Genomic DNA, 13,427 nt, shown 5'->3' with positions numbered 1-13,427 from the left:
TCGGCTGAGAAATGTCGACATCATCTCTCCGCGATCCCCATTTCTCAATTGCACCACCCACAACGCGTCGCACAACATTTTCACCGCGGAAATGTCTTCCTCACGCGCGCTCGTCCGCTCCTCTCGAGCTCTCCTCCGCTTCTCCCGCCCCTTCTCCGCCTACAGCCCTCGCCAACACCCCGAGCCTAAAAATGACTTCTCAAATCTCAACAAGCGCGGCAACCCAAACTGCGAGGAATACCGCAAATTCCAGATGCAGACGCCGCTGAACCCACATCTGACTGGCACGACGAGCGCGATCGCCAACGATCTGCCATCCGTGGGTGAGAACGCATCCCCGCCGGATATGCTTGCGGCTGCGAATAAGGCGGGGGAGCAAGGGAAGGGCGACCCGGTGGATTCAGTACCGGAGAATATGGAGAGGATGACGGGCGGGACGCAGGGTGGGTCGAATAAGGGGGCAAGTGCATCGGGACAGCCGAAAGGAACTTCTGGCGAGCTCAATGCGGGTCAAAAGGAGGGAACGGAGCTGGGAGTCGGTGAGCTCGAGGGCGCGAAGTTTAAAATTGAGCCTATGAGGAGGACAGGCGAGGATGAAGCCACGATGCGTGCGCGGTTGCTATGTTCGTCTTGATATGGTATTCTGGGGAGTCGATTCACTCATGCTCGATAGATCAATCCCGCAAGCGTGGCACCCTCGAGTCCGAACTCCTCCTCAGCACCTTCGCCGACGCCTACCTGCACAAAATGACGCCCGCTCAACTCCAGCAATATGACCGCTTCCTCGACGAAAATGATTGGGATATTTACTACTGGGCGACGCAGGAACCCACACCTACGTCCCTCGAGACGGCAGAAGGGGCCAAGGATGAGTGGAAGCGCGAGCCTGCTAAGGGGGAGTGGGCGCAGACGGTGGGCACGTTTAAGCCGGCGTATAGGCCCGTCCCGCAGAGGTGGAAGGATAGCGAGATTCTGAGTATGCTGAGACAGCATGTTAAGGAGAGGAGTACGGGAGGTGAACAAGGTGGGGAGGGTAAGGGGAAGGAGGGTAAGGGATTGGGGATGATGCCGGACATTAAGACTTTTGATCAGTGAGGTGTTGGCCATTGCATACTGGATCATTGGACGTCTCTTTGTTGTAAGATATGTACGAGTTGGACTACGGAGACAAAACAGTGGAACGTGTTATTAGTCGCGGCTCTGCGCTTTTGTCAGTTCATTGTGAAAATCGCAAACGTTGTTGGTCCGGGCCCTGCTATTGGGCTTGAATATTGTCATCATGTACTGCGCCTTCTCATATCGAATTGAACACCATCCTGCACCCCTTAGGTAGAGTAGATTACCTGGTCAGCCCAACTCGACTGTCTCAGTCCTATTAAGAAAGACTATGAGTGGAGCTTCGTTTTGAAGGGATGGTGGCCCTACGAAGCCAAACATAATACGTTCCGTATCTACCTTTCTTCCTGACCGTCGGTCGGACGTGGAAGGCTGCAGTATATAAAGCCTAGACATGCGAACGTCGTGGGGTTGGAGGTGATAGCTGGCGAAGATTCCTAGGTAGTCTACCTAGATACACAGTAAACGCGATAGAGCCGCTAATTCAAATACAGTTAGCGTCAACGATTACAACCAGTAGTCTCCGCGGCATCGCGACCAAAAAAGTTTCAAGGAACCTCAACGCCGATACCCAGCGCATCTCCGTACGTCTAACCGCTACAATGGCCGCAGAAGTGCAGCCCCTGCAGCCGATAAAGCTGCCCAAAGGCCCGGCGGCCATCTCAGCCGAACAAAACTACTGGAACTCGTTTTCCTCACAACTGCAGCTCGATCCGTCGCAACATTCGTCGCCCGTAACATTCATATCGTTTCCTCCTCCGCCACCCTCGAATCTTACAGCCTCTTCGCAAGAATTGTTCGCCGTGACAACCGGATCGCGGGTGCAGATCTTCTCGTCAAAGACACGGAAGCCGGTGAAGACGATCAATCGCTTTGGCGTGGACGATGTGGCACACTCGGGCAACATCCGCCGCGATGGGAGGATAGTAGTCGCAGGGGGTGATAGCGGCGCGATCCAGGCATTTGACGTGAACAGTCGCGCGATCTTGAAGACGTGGAGGGAACATAAACAACCCGTTTGGAGGACAGAATGGAACCCCACCGTCTTGACGGAGCTGATGAGCTGCTCCGACGACCGGACGGTGCGCTTGTGGGATCTCCCGAGTGATAAGAGCACGATGACTTTCAACGGACACCAGGACTATGTGAGGTGTGGTACTTACATGCCTGCGCAGAGCGGGCTTTTGGTGTCGGGGAGTTACGACCAGACGGTACGGTTGTGGGATCCGCGCGTCGGCGGAAATGCCGTGATGGTGTTTAAACATGCGGCAGCCGTCGAAGCGGTCTTGCCTATGCCTTCGGGCACAACGCTCCTAGCTGCCGCCGACAATGCAGTCAGCATCCTCGACATCGTGGCCGCGAAACCCGTCCAGGTGCTCCGCAATCACCAAAAGACTGTCACCTGTCTCTCGCTCGCAGGGAATGGCTCCAGACTGCTCACCGGCGCCTTGGATGGCCACGTCAAGGTTTTCGAAACCCAGGGCTGGAACATGGTAGCGGGGATGAAGTACTCTAGCCCCATTCTCTCCCTCAGCGTTATCAGCAGCCAGAAGGAGGACAGGCACATCGCTGTCGGCATGCAGTCCGGTCTCCTCTCCCTAAGGACCCGTCTGTCAGGTCAACAAAAGGCGCAAGCCCGCGAGCGGGAGAAGGAAATGAAGGCGCTCATGGAAGGCAAAATCGAAGAATACGACCGCGCTAAGAAGCGTAAGCGTGGAAAGGGCTGGGAGAAGCGCGTCCGCGGCAAGGACTTCACGGGCGAGGGAGCAGACATTGTCATAGACGGCAATGCCAGAGGGAAGATCAATGAGAATAGGCCGTGGGGCAAGGCACTGCGTTGGGGGCAGTATGCGAAGGCGCTGGATTTGGTGCTGGAGTCCAAGGTATGTCTCACCGATTGAAATCAGCCTTCTGATTTGCAGAAGACTAACTCAACAACAGGACGGAGACCAGCGCCAACAAAGTATTACTATTTTGACGGAACTCATCCACCGCTCTGCGCTCCGCGTCGCCCTCTCCAACCGCGACGAGCTGACACTGCAACCCATTCTCCGCTGGCTCATCAAGAACATCTCGGACTGCCGCATCACGCGCCTCGTCACCGATGTTGCATTGCAAGTTCTCGATTTGTACGCTGATCAGCTAGGACGCAGTCCGGAGATCGATATGCTCGTTGAACACCTTTTCCAGAAGGTCAAGCTAGCCATTGAGGCCAGCCAAATCTCTTGGAGTGTAATGGGAATGCTGGATCTGTTGACCGCGGGAGCGCAGGCCGAGGATGCCGTGGTGGCAGCGGAGTAAGCGAGGCGCACCGTGGGATCCCTCGTTGTCTACATATTCTTGCATAGCGTGGCGTTTCAGGATTCGGATTCGAAGTACTCAAAAAGTTGTTACGTGTATGGGATATACCCAGCATTAGAGGGAACGAGTACCTGTATGTGAATGACAATGGCATATTGTACAAACCTCGCGGCCTGAGGCTATCTGTATGCAAAGTACACAACCCACTCCCTACATATATCTAAACACTCAAGAATCGTGCCACCCTACCACAAACAGTACTGCTGCTGAGCCAGAACCGGCCGGTCAGGCAGCGCCGTCCAGAGCTTCCTGTTGTCCCGCTTCTTCTTGATCTCGTCGGAGATGCGCATACGCGTCTTCTCCTCCTTCAGCACGACGGTAAACGCTAAGCTTGGTGTTAGGATACCGTTGACGATAACAGGTGCGCTTCATGACTTACTCGACATGCGATGGGTCAGTCTATCCACCCTACCACGAGCCCTGTAACTCCGGCTGTAATAATTCTGCAACCTGCCCACATAGGCCTGATCAATGTACATCTCCGTAGGATCGTGCACCCGCTTCCTGCGTCCATCCTTGAGCTCGATTTCGATTCCGGGCCCGATCTTGGGTCGCACAAAGGTACCGCGCGAGAGGAGCTTCTCTTCAATGGCCTTTATCTTTCCTTCCCTTGCTTTCTGGGCAGCTTCTACACGAGCCTCGAAGTCCTCCTGCGATTCGTCGGGTTCCATTTCCAGGTCGACTTCCTCCGGGTCCTCGAGCTCGGGGGTAGGCTGGATTCCACCGAGGCCCATACCGCGCTTGACGATGGCCTCGTCGCGCGCAATCTGCAGGCCTTTGTAGACATCGCGAGCGACCTTCTTGGGATTGAACCTCAGCTGCACCAAGGCCTCCTCCACCGTCTTCCCCTGGATCATATTCATGATCTTGGTCAACTTCTTCACGCTCGTCCGCAACGGGATACTCTTGTACACGCTCTCCCTCTCCAACCTCGCAAGCTGCACATCCCGCGTCACCCGCCCCCTCCTCTGCACCTGCCGAATCACCAATCTCCGCTCCCACAACGCCCGCGCTCTTGGATCGGGATCAAGCGCCATGGCCGCCAACCGCTTCGCCTTTTCCTTGTCCTGCCTCTCCCTCTCCACCTTGACCTTCTCATCCCACACCTTCTGCTCCTCTTCACTCATCCCCTCCCTCCACCCGGGAACCTCGAGCCGCGGATTGAATAGTGAGGTCTTCTCGTTGAGGCCGCCGGACTTGGGTTTCATCCTCTGACGCCGTTTCTCCTCGGACTCGACGATTTGGTTCTGCTTCTTCAGGCGCTCCTGGTCGAGCAAGTATTTGGTCAGGATGGGGTTGGAGTAGTCGGGCGGCGCTTTTTCCTTCTTGAAGGGCGATCTGAGGCGCGCGAAGCGCTCTTTGAGGGAGAGGTAGCGGGTGGGTGTGAGTGGGAGTGGGAGGGGGGAGGATGGGGAGAGTAGGTGGGTGGTGCTGGGTCGGAGGGAGGTTGTGGATAGGGCTGTTGGGCGGTTGTTAGCGGTGGTTGAGGAGGAGCGTTTTGCGGAAATTGCGCAGCGGCACAGAGGGAGAGAGATGTGAATGGAGGACGCACCATGCTGCCCTATCCGTCGGGTAGGTATTCGCGCGCTCATGGCGTATGTGGGCGTCCCCAATGGCGCGCTGGGGGATGGAGTGGGACGTCGTGAAGTTGCGGTTGTTTCTGAAATTCTTCGGACGGGAATTGCCGTTCTGGCCGGGGAATTCGGATAGGGTTAGCGTAGTTAAGATCACGTGACCGTCGACTTTGAGGAACCCCTTCCAGAGAAAAACAAGCAATTGAGACGAAGAAGGGGACAATGTGTAAGTAAGTTGAATAAAATAAGCCTTGAGTCTCTATAAGGTCCTGTGCAATACCGCCGGTACCCGTGTATACTCAAGCGAGTCCACGGAGGACGGAGTAGCGGCCGCCAAATTGTGGCGGCTGAGATGCTCCACTGGCTTCCCGGGTTTGATGGAGATCGTCAACAGGGTCTCAGTTTGCGGAAGTGAGGCGAGTGTTCGGGTTTCTACGAGTAGACTACCGCAGTGCAACATGGTGAACGGCTACTCGTACTCAGCCTCGCACCAGCACGGTGCTGCTGTTGGCACTCTGAGATTGGGGACTGAAAAGCATTCAGCATGAAAGATGCAAGTCTCCATCGCCCAGGAACGGTTCGAGAACATCTAATCAGATCGCCAAGAACTATCGTGCCGTCATCAACTGGGGTCTGGCCGCTATTCCACTCCAAGCTGGACATGTTTGAACCTTCACTCTCTCACTCTCTCTGTCTGCGACCCTGCATATTTGCCCCGGCAGCAGCCACCCCCAAGCAAACCCCAGCTTGGCCCTCCTTGACCTCACCTGATTCTTCACCTTCACCAGACCACCACCTTGCGGCCGATCCCTTCACTCATCGAGCGCACGCCCTCCATAGGCTCGTCCCATGCCGCCGTCGAGGCTGGTAGCGGTTCGCTTTTCCTCTCACGCGTGACAAGAACGTACTCCCAAGAACACGACGCACCGCTCCGCCATGGACATCAACTCTCTGCTATCGCCGCAGGATTCGCCTGCCACCGAGACGCCGCCGCCGGTTCCCCCAGTGGCAGCCCCATCGTCCGCAAAGCGCGCCATGCGCCAGATTCCCTCACGCACCCCGTCCGGCCTCAGCCAGCAGACACCGCAGACGCAGCAGCACATCACCTCCTCACCGCAGCGCTTCCACCATGATCCGCTCCCTCCGCACTCCATGCCTACCTATATGCGCCAGCCCCCGGCAACCCACGCTCCACTGCAGTCGCCAGGTCATGCTGGATACACCAACGGAGGAACACACAGCGCCGTGCACACCCCTACCTTTGACAAAGGACAACTGGGCTCGGCGCACGACTCTAGAATGACAACCCCGTACCCGCTGCATCGGCAGGCCTCGACACCGGGGATGGATACCTTGGCAGATTTGGCGTCGATGCAGCATGTTCAGCAGACGGCGAGGCAGCAGAACGCCAGCCAGAGACCGTCGATAAGGTACGTCGAAGAGTTTTCAGAATGGGGAAGGCGCCAGGCTGCAAACCACGTGCCGCACCTGTCCCCACCAAGTAGCTACCCAAGTGGAAAAACGTTAACCACTGGTTCCAGTCTCCAGAACATCCCTCGCGGCATCTCCGGCGACTCCAACGTTAGCATGCATACCGAACCGTCTCCGCGGACACCGCGTGTCTTCACTTCACGTTGGCTCGACCAGGCCAGTCTTGAAGCTCTAGGCCAGCTTGAAAAAGCGCTCATCGAGAACCCATTCGACTACTACAGCCATGTCAGCTTCATCACCCTCTTGCACCAAGGGTTTCAGAACCTTGTCAATTCCACCGACGGCTCGCCGCATGCAGCTCACACATACGACTTGCTACCTGTTCTCCGCGAGGCCTTTCAGTCGATGGATAACCGATACACTCTTGGGGAGCGTCTTTGGGAGCTCCGGATAAATGTTGAGCGGGTGCTAGCAACGAACCTGGAAGAGCGCATGGCCGTTCTAGAGATGTGTCAGAAGGCGACACGTGAGGAGCCCTACAGCGCCAAGTTATGGGTTCAATATGGTGATTACGTCGCACATTTGGTCGCCTGTGTTTGGGAACCGGTGGCGCCAGAGCGGTGGTCTGACGAAGAGAAGGCGCTAGGTACGGAGTTGTTTACACCGGATCTGCTTCTGGACACATGGCAACGAGGCGCCGAGTTCGTCAAGTACGATGTTAGTGACAGTCACCTCGTGTGGGATCGATATCTACAGGCGCTTGTAGACGACCTGGATCGCAGATACAACCCCGATAAGGTGAAGAGAGTGGCGAACATCTTCAACGATCGGCTCAGCCTACCTCACGCCACATGGGACCAGACGCTAGGCCAGTATTCCACGTTCAATTCGCGGTTCTACCAGGATAACTACGAAGCCATCATGGAATACGCCGTGTCACACCATTCGCGTGTCAAGGAGATCTATGCCCACCGTCATGAGCATGAATTCAACTTGCTCAAGGCGCAACAGTCTGGGGATCAGTCGGCGGAGTACAATGCCATGACTCGGTATCTCAAGTGGGAGAAGAAGACAATTGGCGTGTCGAGTTTCCCCCTTGTGAATGCGCTCTTCGAGCGTGCGACGGTGCGATTCCCGGTAGATCCGTCGTTATGGGAAGACCATGTGGAGTTCCTCATCTGGCAGAATAACCGCTCTGTATCTCTGCTCGACGTCCTGGAGCGTGCAACTAGGCATTGCCCTTGGTCCGGAAGCCTTTGGTCTCATCGGATATTGAGCCTTGAAGCAGATGGCCGGTCCCACGAAGAAATCGAGCATGTCAAACACAGCGCCACGCGGACCGGCATGCTGGAGCATAATGATATTGAGGAACTGATGAAGGTGCAGATAGCCTGGTGTGGCTACCTCCGCCGAAAAGCTTTCGATGATCCCAAGTCTACAGAAGACGATGCCGACATTGCCGAGATTGGCATTCGTTCCGCGTTGGAACTTGCGCATGAAATCGGCACGAAGAAGTATGGCAAAGAATGGGCCGGTGATCCAAAGTACCGCCTCGAGCGCATCCATATCAAGTTTCTGACGCAGCGGGGCAATCTGGAGGAAGCGCGGCATATCTGGAAAACCCTTGTCAAGAAGCAGCAGGATTCGTACGACTTTTGGTACCGTTATTACATATGGGAAATGGTTATTTGGTCTAGGTCAGCTGTGCGGGATCAAACCAATGCTGGGGCCCAACTTCTGCCCCCTTCCAGAGCTACCGAAGTGTTGGAACTGGGGCTCAAACGTCTCACTACCGTGGATCATCCGGAGCCGCTCATTGAGATGTACGTCAACCATTGCGAGCAGCACGAAGGCGTCCTCAAGGTCCGAAGTGCGAACATCGAGCGGCGGCGCGCAGAGACCATTGTATCGATTCGCAGAGCGAGGGAGAAGTCGCAGGCTGAGGCTGAGACGGGTTACAGCGCGCACGTTGGCGATGGCGCTGGGAAGAGAAAGCGGCAGGATGCCACGGAGGCCGAACCCGCTGTGAAGAAGAGCAAACCAACTGAGGCCGAGGAATCTGCTGCCGTCTCCACATCTATCGAACCACCAGCGGCTGCAACTAATGAAGGCCCCTCTGAACAGCCGATTCCAAAGCGAGACCGTGAACATGCGTCTATTATCGTTCGGAACCTCCCAGCCGATGTGACTCAGACCCGCATCCGGAAGTTCTTCACCGAGGCTGGCAAAGTGCGGAATATTACGATGAAGCCAGAGCCAGATCAGACCGTGACGGCGACTGTAGAGTTTGAAACGGCGGAAGAGGCTGAATACGCTTTAACGAAAGAGACGAAGGGTTTTGAAGGAAGGGATATAACTATCAAGAAAGGAGAGAGCACAACAGTGTACGTCACCAACTATCCTGCTCATGCGGACGAGGCCTATCTCAGGAAACTGTTCGAACCTTGCGGAGAGATTCTCGAAATGCGGTTCCCGTCGCTGAAATTTGCCGCGCACCGTCGGTTCTGCTACGTGCAGTTCGCTAGTGCCGACGAGGCCCAGGCTGCTACCAAGCTTGATGGCACGACAGTTGAGAATCTCAAGTTGGAGGTCAAGATCTCGGATCCTGCTGCCAAAAAGAAACGCTCTGGTGCGAATGAGGAGGGCCGGGAGCTCTATGTCGGTCGCCTTCCATTTTCTTTGAATGCGTCCGAACTGAGAGAGGCCTTCGAGCCGTTTGGCACGATCCAAAACATAAACATGCAAGTCCACACTGCTGGTAAGTTCAAGGGGAAGAACAAGGGTTATGCGTTCGTCGTGTTTGACACGAAAGAGAACGCTGAGAAGGCTGTCGCGGCAATGAACGGCAAGGACATGCAGGGCTTCAAAATCCAAGTCGAGATTGCGAGCCGCGATGGGAAACCCAAAGTGAAATCTGCCATTGTCAACAATAGCGAGGAGCCTCCAGACTCGCACAGCGGAGATAAGATGGAGCAAGACGACGACAAGAAAACCCCGACACCCGCCCCCGAAGCCAAAGTCGCGCCTGTCGCCGACCGCACGATCGCCCTCCTCAAGATCCCCGACACGGTTACCGACGCGCGGATCCAGAAACTCGTCGAACCCTGCGGTTACAAGAAGATCACTCACCTGCCCCAGCACGGCGGCGCCATCATCGAGTTCCACGACGTCAGCGCGGTCGGGAAAGCGAGCCTCGCACTCGATGGCCACGAGATCGAGGCGGGAAGGAAGATCCGCGTTGGCACTGTTGCGGAGCTCAAGAAAGATAAGGCCGAGTATAGAGCACCGAGCAATTTGATGAAGCCTGCTACGCTCACCAAAAGACCCACGGCGCCTAGTGCTAGGGGTAGAGGAGGGGGGCTCCTTAGAAGCCGGGGAAAGCCTGGGTTAGGTGCTGCACAGAGGGGGACGGCGACGGCGGGGTCTGCAGGGTCCGGGTCGCATGGGGGAGAAGAGAGGGAAGTCAAGAGTAATGAGGACTTTCGCAATATGCTTCTGCGGCCTGCTGGGTCTAAGGACAAGGCGGGTGGTGATGAGGAAATGCGGGATGATCATGCGGGATGATGAGCTCTTTTGGCTGCTCGGGGTCTGGAGCAACCTCTGTGCAGCCTTGGTGGGTTTCGGAGCTGGAAAAATGGGAACTCGGATGTGGGAGTTTAGAAGCGAAACTGGACATTAGCTCATCATGTAGATCAGATGCTTTTAGGCTTAATAGTAATTATGGCATTCTGTGAAGGGAATTCAATGTCATTTTGAGAGCATGTGACAGGAAGTCGATGTTGTCGATTTGAGAGAACGTGGCAGAATTAGCATGTGAATGGTTTTTGTCATGTGATTTAGTCTAATACCCGTTGAGGTAGTCTCGGTAGATGAGAGACCGTATGTGCATAGAGTGCGAAGACATTGATGAAGTTCATGGAAACAAAACATCAATGAACCAGCTGCACTGTCAGCAATCTCGCAATTAGGTCAATCCCGTGTTCGTAACCACCACTCTACTTCCCTCGTCAGTCGTCACGCATGATGTAGGAACCATCACTCCCCGTCCATGATTAAGTATTACATGACAAATTATAATCGAACCTGTATTTCCTTCTGAATTCCCGTTGGAAAAGGAGTGGGTCTTAGGCGTAGAGCTACACATTTCCTAGAGGTGGCACTGTTTTTGAGTCTTGAGGGCGAGGTAATAGACTCCTAACCTAAGCGCGTCCATCACCGGCGCGGTTGTAAGGGATTTTTTGATGCCACGGATGCGGATGGCTATTAAATAGGGCCCTGCTGGGAAGCATTTACACATGTATAACCTGAGCAGCTACGAACATGTCTTCATTGCGCTCTACGGTGATATTAGATTATAAAGCACTAATGATGGAAAGCTCGGTAGCTTTCTCCTGAGACAGATATGTCTGTTTTATTGTAAGTCGTGTACTCACGGTGTTTTTCCCGGGTTTATGTTTTGGGGCAAGAAGTGTCGGGCTATTTATTTGCTAGCGGTGATCGTATAACAACGGGCAAACGACATCACTCGTTGATATTTGTTATCAAATGTATAAAGAGTGCGGTACATTTCCACATTGCTAAAGGCGCAAAGCACTGTGCCTGGATATGAGTCCCGTATGGTTGATATAACCCCCTTACTGGTAGCCAAGCATCACTGTCTTCCAAGATGTGTTTGGACCTGACCCTTCATTCTACCCATCGACAAGGTTTACTATGTATTGCGCTCACCAGGGCTAACCATACTTAGGTATCGTAATCCCGGAGTACAATTGTTCATTTATGATGTCAGTGGTGACCCACACTCGACCATTATTCGACCAGCCGTCATGTTGACGTTGTACCTACACATAGTTTTATGTCCCATGTTGACTATATATAATGTATGTGAAAAGTCCAACATCAACAAAGATGAATGTGATATTCCGGCATATTCACTGGATGGTCACTTGGATGAATGCTATGTAATGGATTATATCTACACAACTTCTCTGTTGCCCGTGTCCGGGCCGACTCGCGCCTTGCCCTCGCAGGCTGGTTACGGCCGCCAACCTGGCGCTCGAGATGACCTCCTGACGCCGCAACCGTTGCTCCCAAAGGCCCAACTTTTTGATTTCCCAGGGCTCCTAACACAACTCCTACAACACCCAACCTCCCGGCGTCAGAAATCTCCTCAGCAGCCTACCTGAGAGGGCCAGCATGGATTCCATCATGATGGTCGTCTCCAGGATGTCCCATCCCGTACAAACTCCCACCATGCAAGACGTCCGCCTTCTGCAACACGAAGAGCGCATGGCCCTATTGTCTGGACCCACAGTTACGTTGCGTCACCGAGTCCTCACGATCGAAGTTCCCAAACGAGCACTCATGGCGTTTTCGCCCGTGTTGAACTCGCACTTAGTAACCCAACCAACCACCAGCGAGATCCGGTTTGATTATGAAGCCGACCAAGTGACTACGTTCGCGTTCAAGGCGATTGTGCAGTTCATGAACGAGTGCATTGTCCTGGGACAGCGCGTTCGGCTCGACCACGGGTATTGCGTGAAGAACGCCATTGAGATGTACCGGTTTGGCAGACTCCTCGGCTGGACCACGTATCTCGAGGATATCAGTTCGTTCCTTGAAGAGCAACTTCCGTGTCCCAGCAAAGGGGAGATATTCGGGAGGATGGAGTTGGCGCTGTTTCAAACGCTTGATAGCCAAGATATGATCTACAGGCGCTTGGTAGATATCCTCGAGAGAGACCAATTTGGTGATTCATAAGGGGAGAAGCAAGGGTATTACAAGTGGGTACAGGATCAATTCCCCAAGATTGGCGCATCGATGCAGGAACGGAGTATGGAGAGGAAGAAATTGCACGCAAGACTTCTGGCGATGGAGAGGTTGGAATGGGTTGCCGAGGTGGAGGTTCGGAAGGTGCGGATGCGGATGCGGAATGAGAGTGATCGTGGATTGATGTTGCGGGAGGTTGATCTTCGGGATACGAGGAAGAGGAAAGTGCTCAACTGGGATCCGTGGTGTTGATCTATGCACAGGTTAAGCTGTAGTGTCGATTCGCAGAAGTGCTTGGACAGACTTGGGTTGCTTGGATATGCCTGACTATCTAGCGGAGGGCACTGTTGAATGTAAGATGCGGAGGTAATTGCGATGGGACAGGATAAGAAGGCCGGAGCCTCGGTGTCCTTAAAGGACCATTTGGCTATAAGCGTATCATGAGCTTTACGAAGAAGGAATATCCGGTCGGGTCTAGCAGGTTCCTGCGCCTTGGTTGGAAATGCTTTGTACAATTGGCAGCTGTATATTGAAAAGCCCTTGCACTACAAGCAAGAGTGAATTCAAAGACTTCCGAACTCTGTTACTAGACTTCTGCTATATGCATGTCTATTCTGTGTAAATACATAGCTGATATTTCAACGGATATACAGTCTATACTTTTGATTCAGAAAATATAGGTAATCAGTTAAAAACATCCGATGCAGCTGTTGAGCGATGAGAAGGTAATTAATTATATCAAATAAGACTCTATAAATCACTTGCTATGGGGAAATGTCACTGTTGACAATTATTTGAACCTGATTGAGGATCTGGTGTAATGATTCTGTATTGATAAGGCAATTGAGCTGTTAATCTTGTATTATCGCCCTCTTAGATTAGAACGACATATGGTCAATATTGGTTGCCACGTACTGCTAGCCCCATCCACGAACTACAGCATTGGGTCTTCGCGCAGTGAACAATTTCAACCTTTGACTTCGTCATACTTGAACGGTATTACTTGATTACTTGAATAGCTTCGTAGTCTTTCCACTTCGAAACCATCCACGTCTATCATAGAAATACTTGTGACGGACCTCAGGGTCCTCGTACCGGGCCGCAAGAACTTCCAGCTCTTCGGTGTATGTAGTCTGCGGCAGGGCAGGGAAGTCCTCGTTTTATTGCAGAGCCTGG

The 13,427-nt window shown here is 53.8% G+C and overlaps 5 protein-coding genes across 5 annotated transcripts; 4 read left to right on the top strand and 1 right to left on the bottom strand.

Annotated features, from left to right (window-relative positions):
- Nucleotides 1–18: 18 nt before the first annotated feature.
- EI97DRAFT_420328 (DUF339-domain-containing protein) lies at nucleotides 19–1,397 on the top strand. The gene is made up of 2 exons (XM_033797025.1): nucleotides 19–623; nucleotides 674–1,397. The coding sequence occupies exons 1-2, from the start codon at nucleotides 92–94 to the stop codon at nucleotides 1,093–1,095; spliced, it is 954 nt and encodes a 317-aa protein (XP_033652895.1). The 5' UTR covers nucleotides 19–91; the 3' UTR covers nucleotides 1,096–1,397.
- A 270-nt stretch (nucleotides 1,398–1,667) lies between these two features.
- On the top strand, nucleotides 1,668–3,582 carry EI97DRAFT_434209 (U3 small nucleolar RNA-associated protein-like protein 15). The gene is made up of 2 exons (XM_033798568.1): nucleotides 1,668–2,999; nucleotides 3,058–3,582. The coding sequence occupies exons 1-2, from the start codon at nucleotides 1,719–1,721 to the stop codon at nucleotides 3,415–3,417; spliced, it is 1,641 nt and encodes a 546-aa protein (XP_033652894.1). The 5' UTR covers nucleotides 1,668–1,718; the 3' UTR covers nucleotides 3,418–3,582.
- Nucleotides 3,533–5,239, bottom strand: EI97DRAFT_434208 (ribosomal protein L22). Its single transcript, XM_033798567.1, has 3 exons — nucleotides 5,030–5,239; nucleotides 3,857–4,936; nucleotides 3,533–3,802 (listed from the first exon to the last, which is right to left on the bottom strand). The coding sequence occupies exons 1-3, from the start codon at nucleotides 5,067–5,069 to the stop codon at nucleotides 3,663–3,665; spliced, it is 1,260 nt and encodes a 419-aa protein (XP_033652893.1). The 5' UTR covers nucleotides 5,070–5,239; the 3' UTR covers nucleotides 3,533–3,662.
- Nucleotides 5,240–5,717: 478 nt separating this feature from the next.
- EI97DRAFT_400210 (uncharacterized protein) lies at nucleotides 5,718–10,239 on the top strand. The gene is made up of 2 exons (XM_033796432.1): nucleotides 5,718–6,481; nucleotides 6,593–10,239. The coding sequence occupies exons 1-2, from the start codon at nucleotides 5,988–5,990 to the stop codon at nucleotides 10,044–10,046; spliced, it is 3,948 nt and encodes a 1,315-aa protein (XP_033652892.1). The 5' UTR covers nucleotides 5,718–5,987; the 3' UTR covers nucleotides 10,047–10,239.
- Nucleotides 10,240–11,546: 1,307 nt separating this feature from the next.
- EI97DRAFT_475298 (uncharacterized protein) lies at nucleotides 11,547–12,242 on the top strand (the record flags this gene model as incomplete). The annotated part of the gene is made up of 1 exon (XM_033801918.1): nucleotides 11,547–12,242. The coding sequence occupies exon 1, from the start codon at nucleotides 11,679–11,681 to the stop codon at nucleotides 12,240–12,242; it is 564 nt and encodes a 187-aa protein (XP_033652891.1). The 5' UTR covers nucleotides 11,547–11,678.
- Between the last annotated feature and the right edge of the window lie 1,185 nt (nucleotides 12,243–13,427).

The sequence above is a fragment of the Westerdykella ornata genome, assembly GCF_010094085.1.
Source record: "Westerdykella ornata strain CBS 379.55 unplaced genomic scaffold EI97scaffold_14, whole genome shotgun sequence".
Classification (NCBI taxonomy): Eukaryota; Fungi; Ascomycota; class Dothideomycetes; order Pleosporales; family Sporormiaceae; genus Westerdykella; species Westerdykella ornata.
This window is presented reverse-complemented; position numbering and strand designations above follow the sequence as displayed.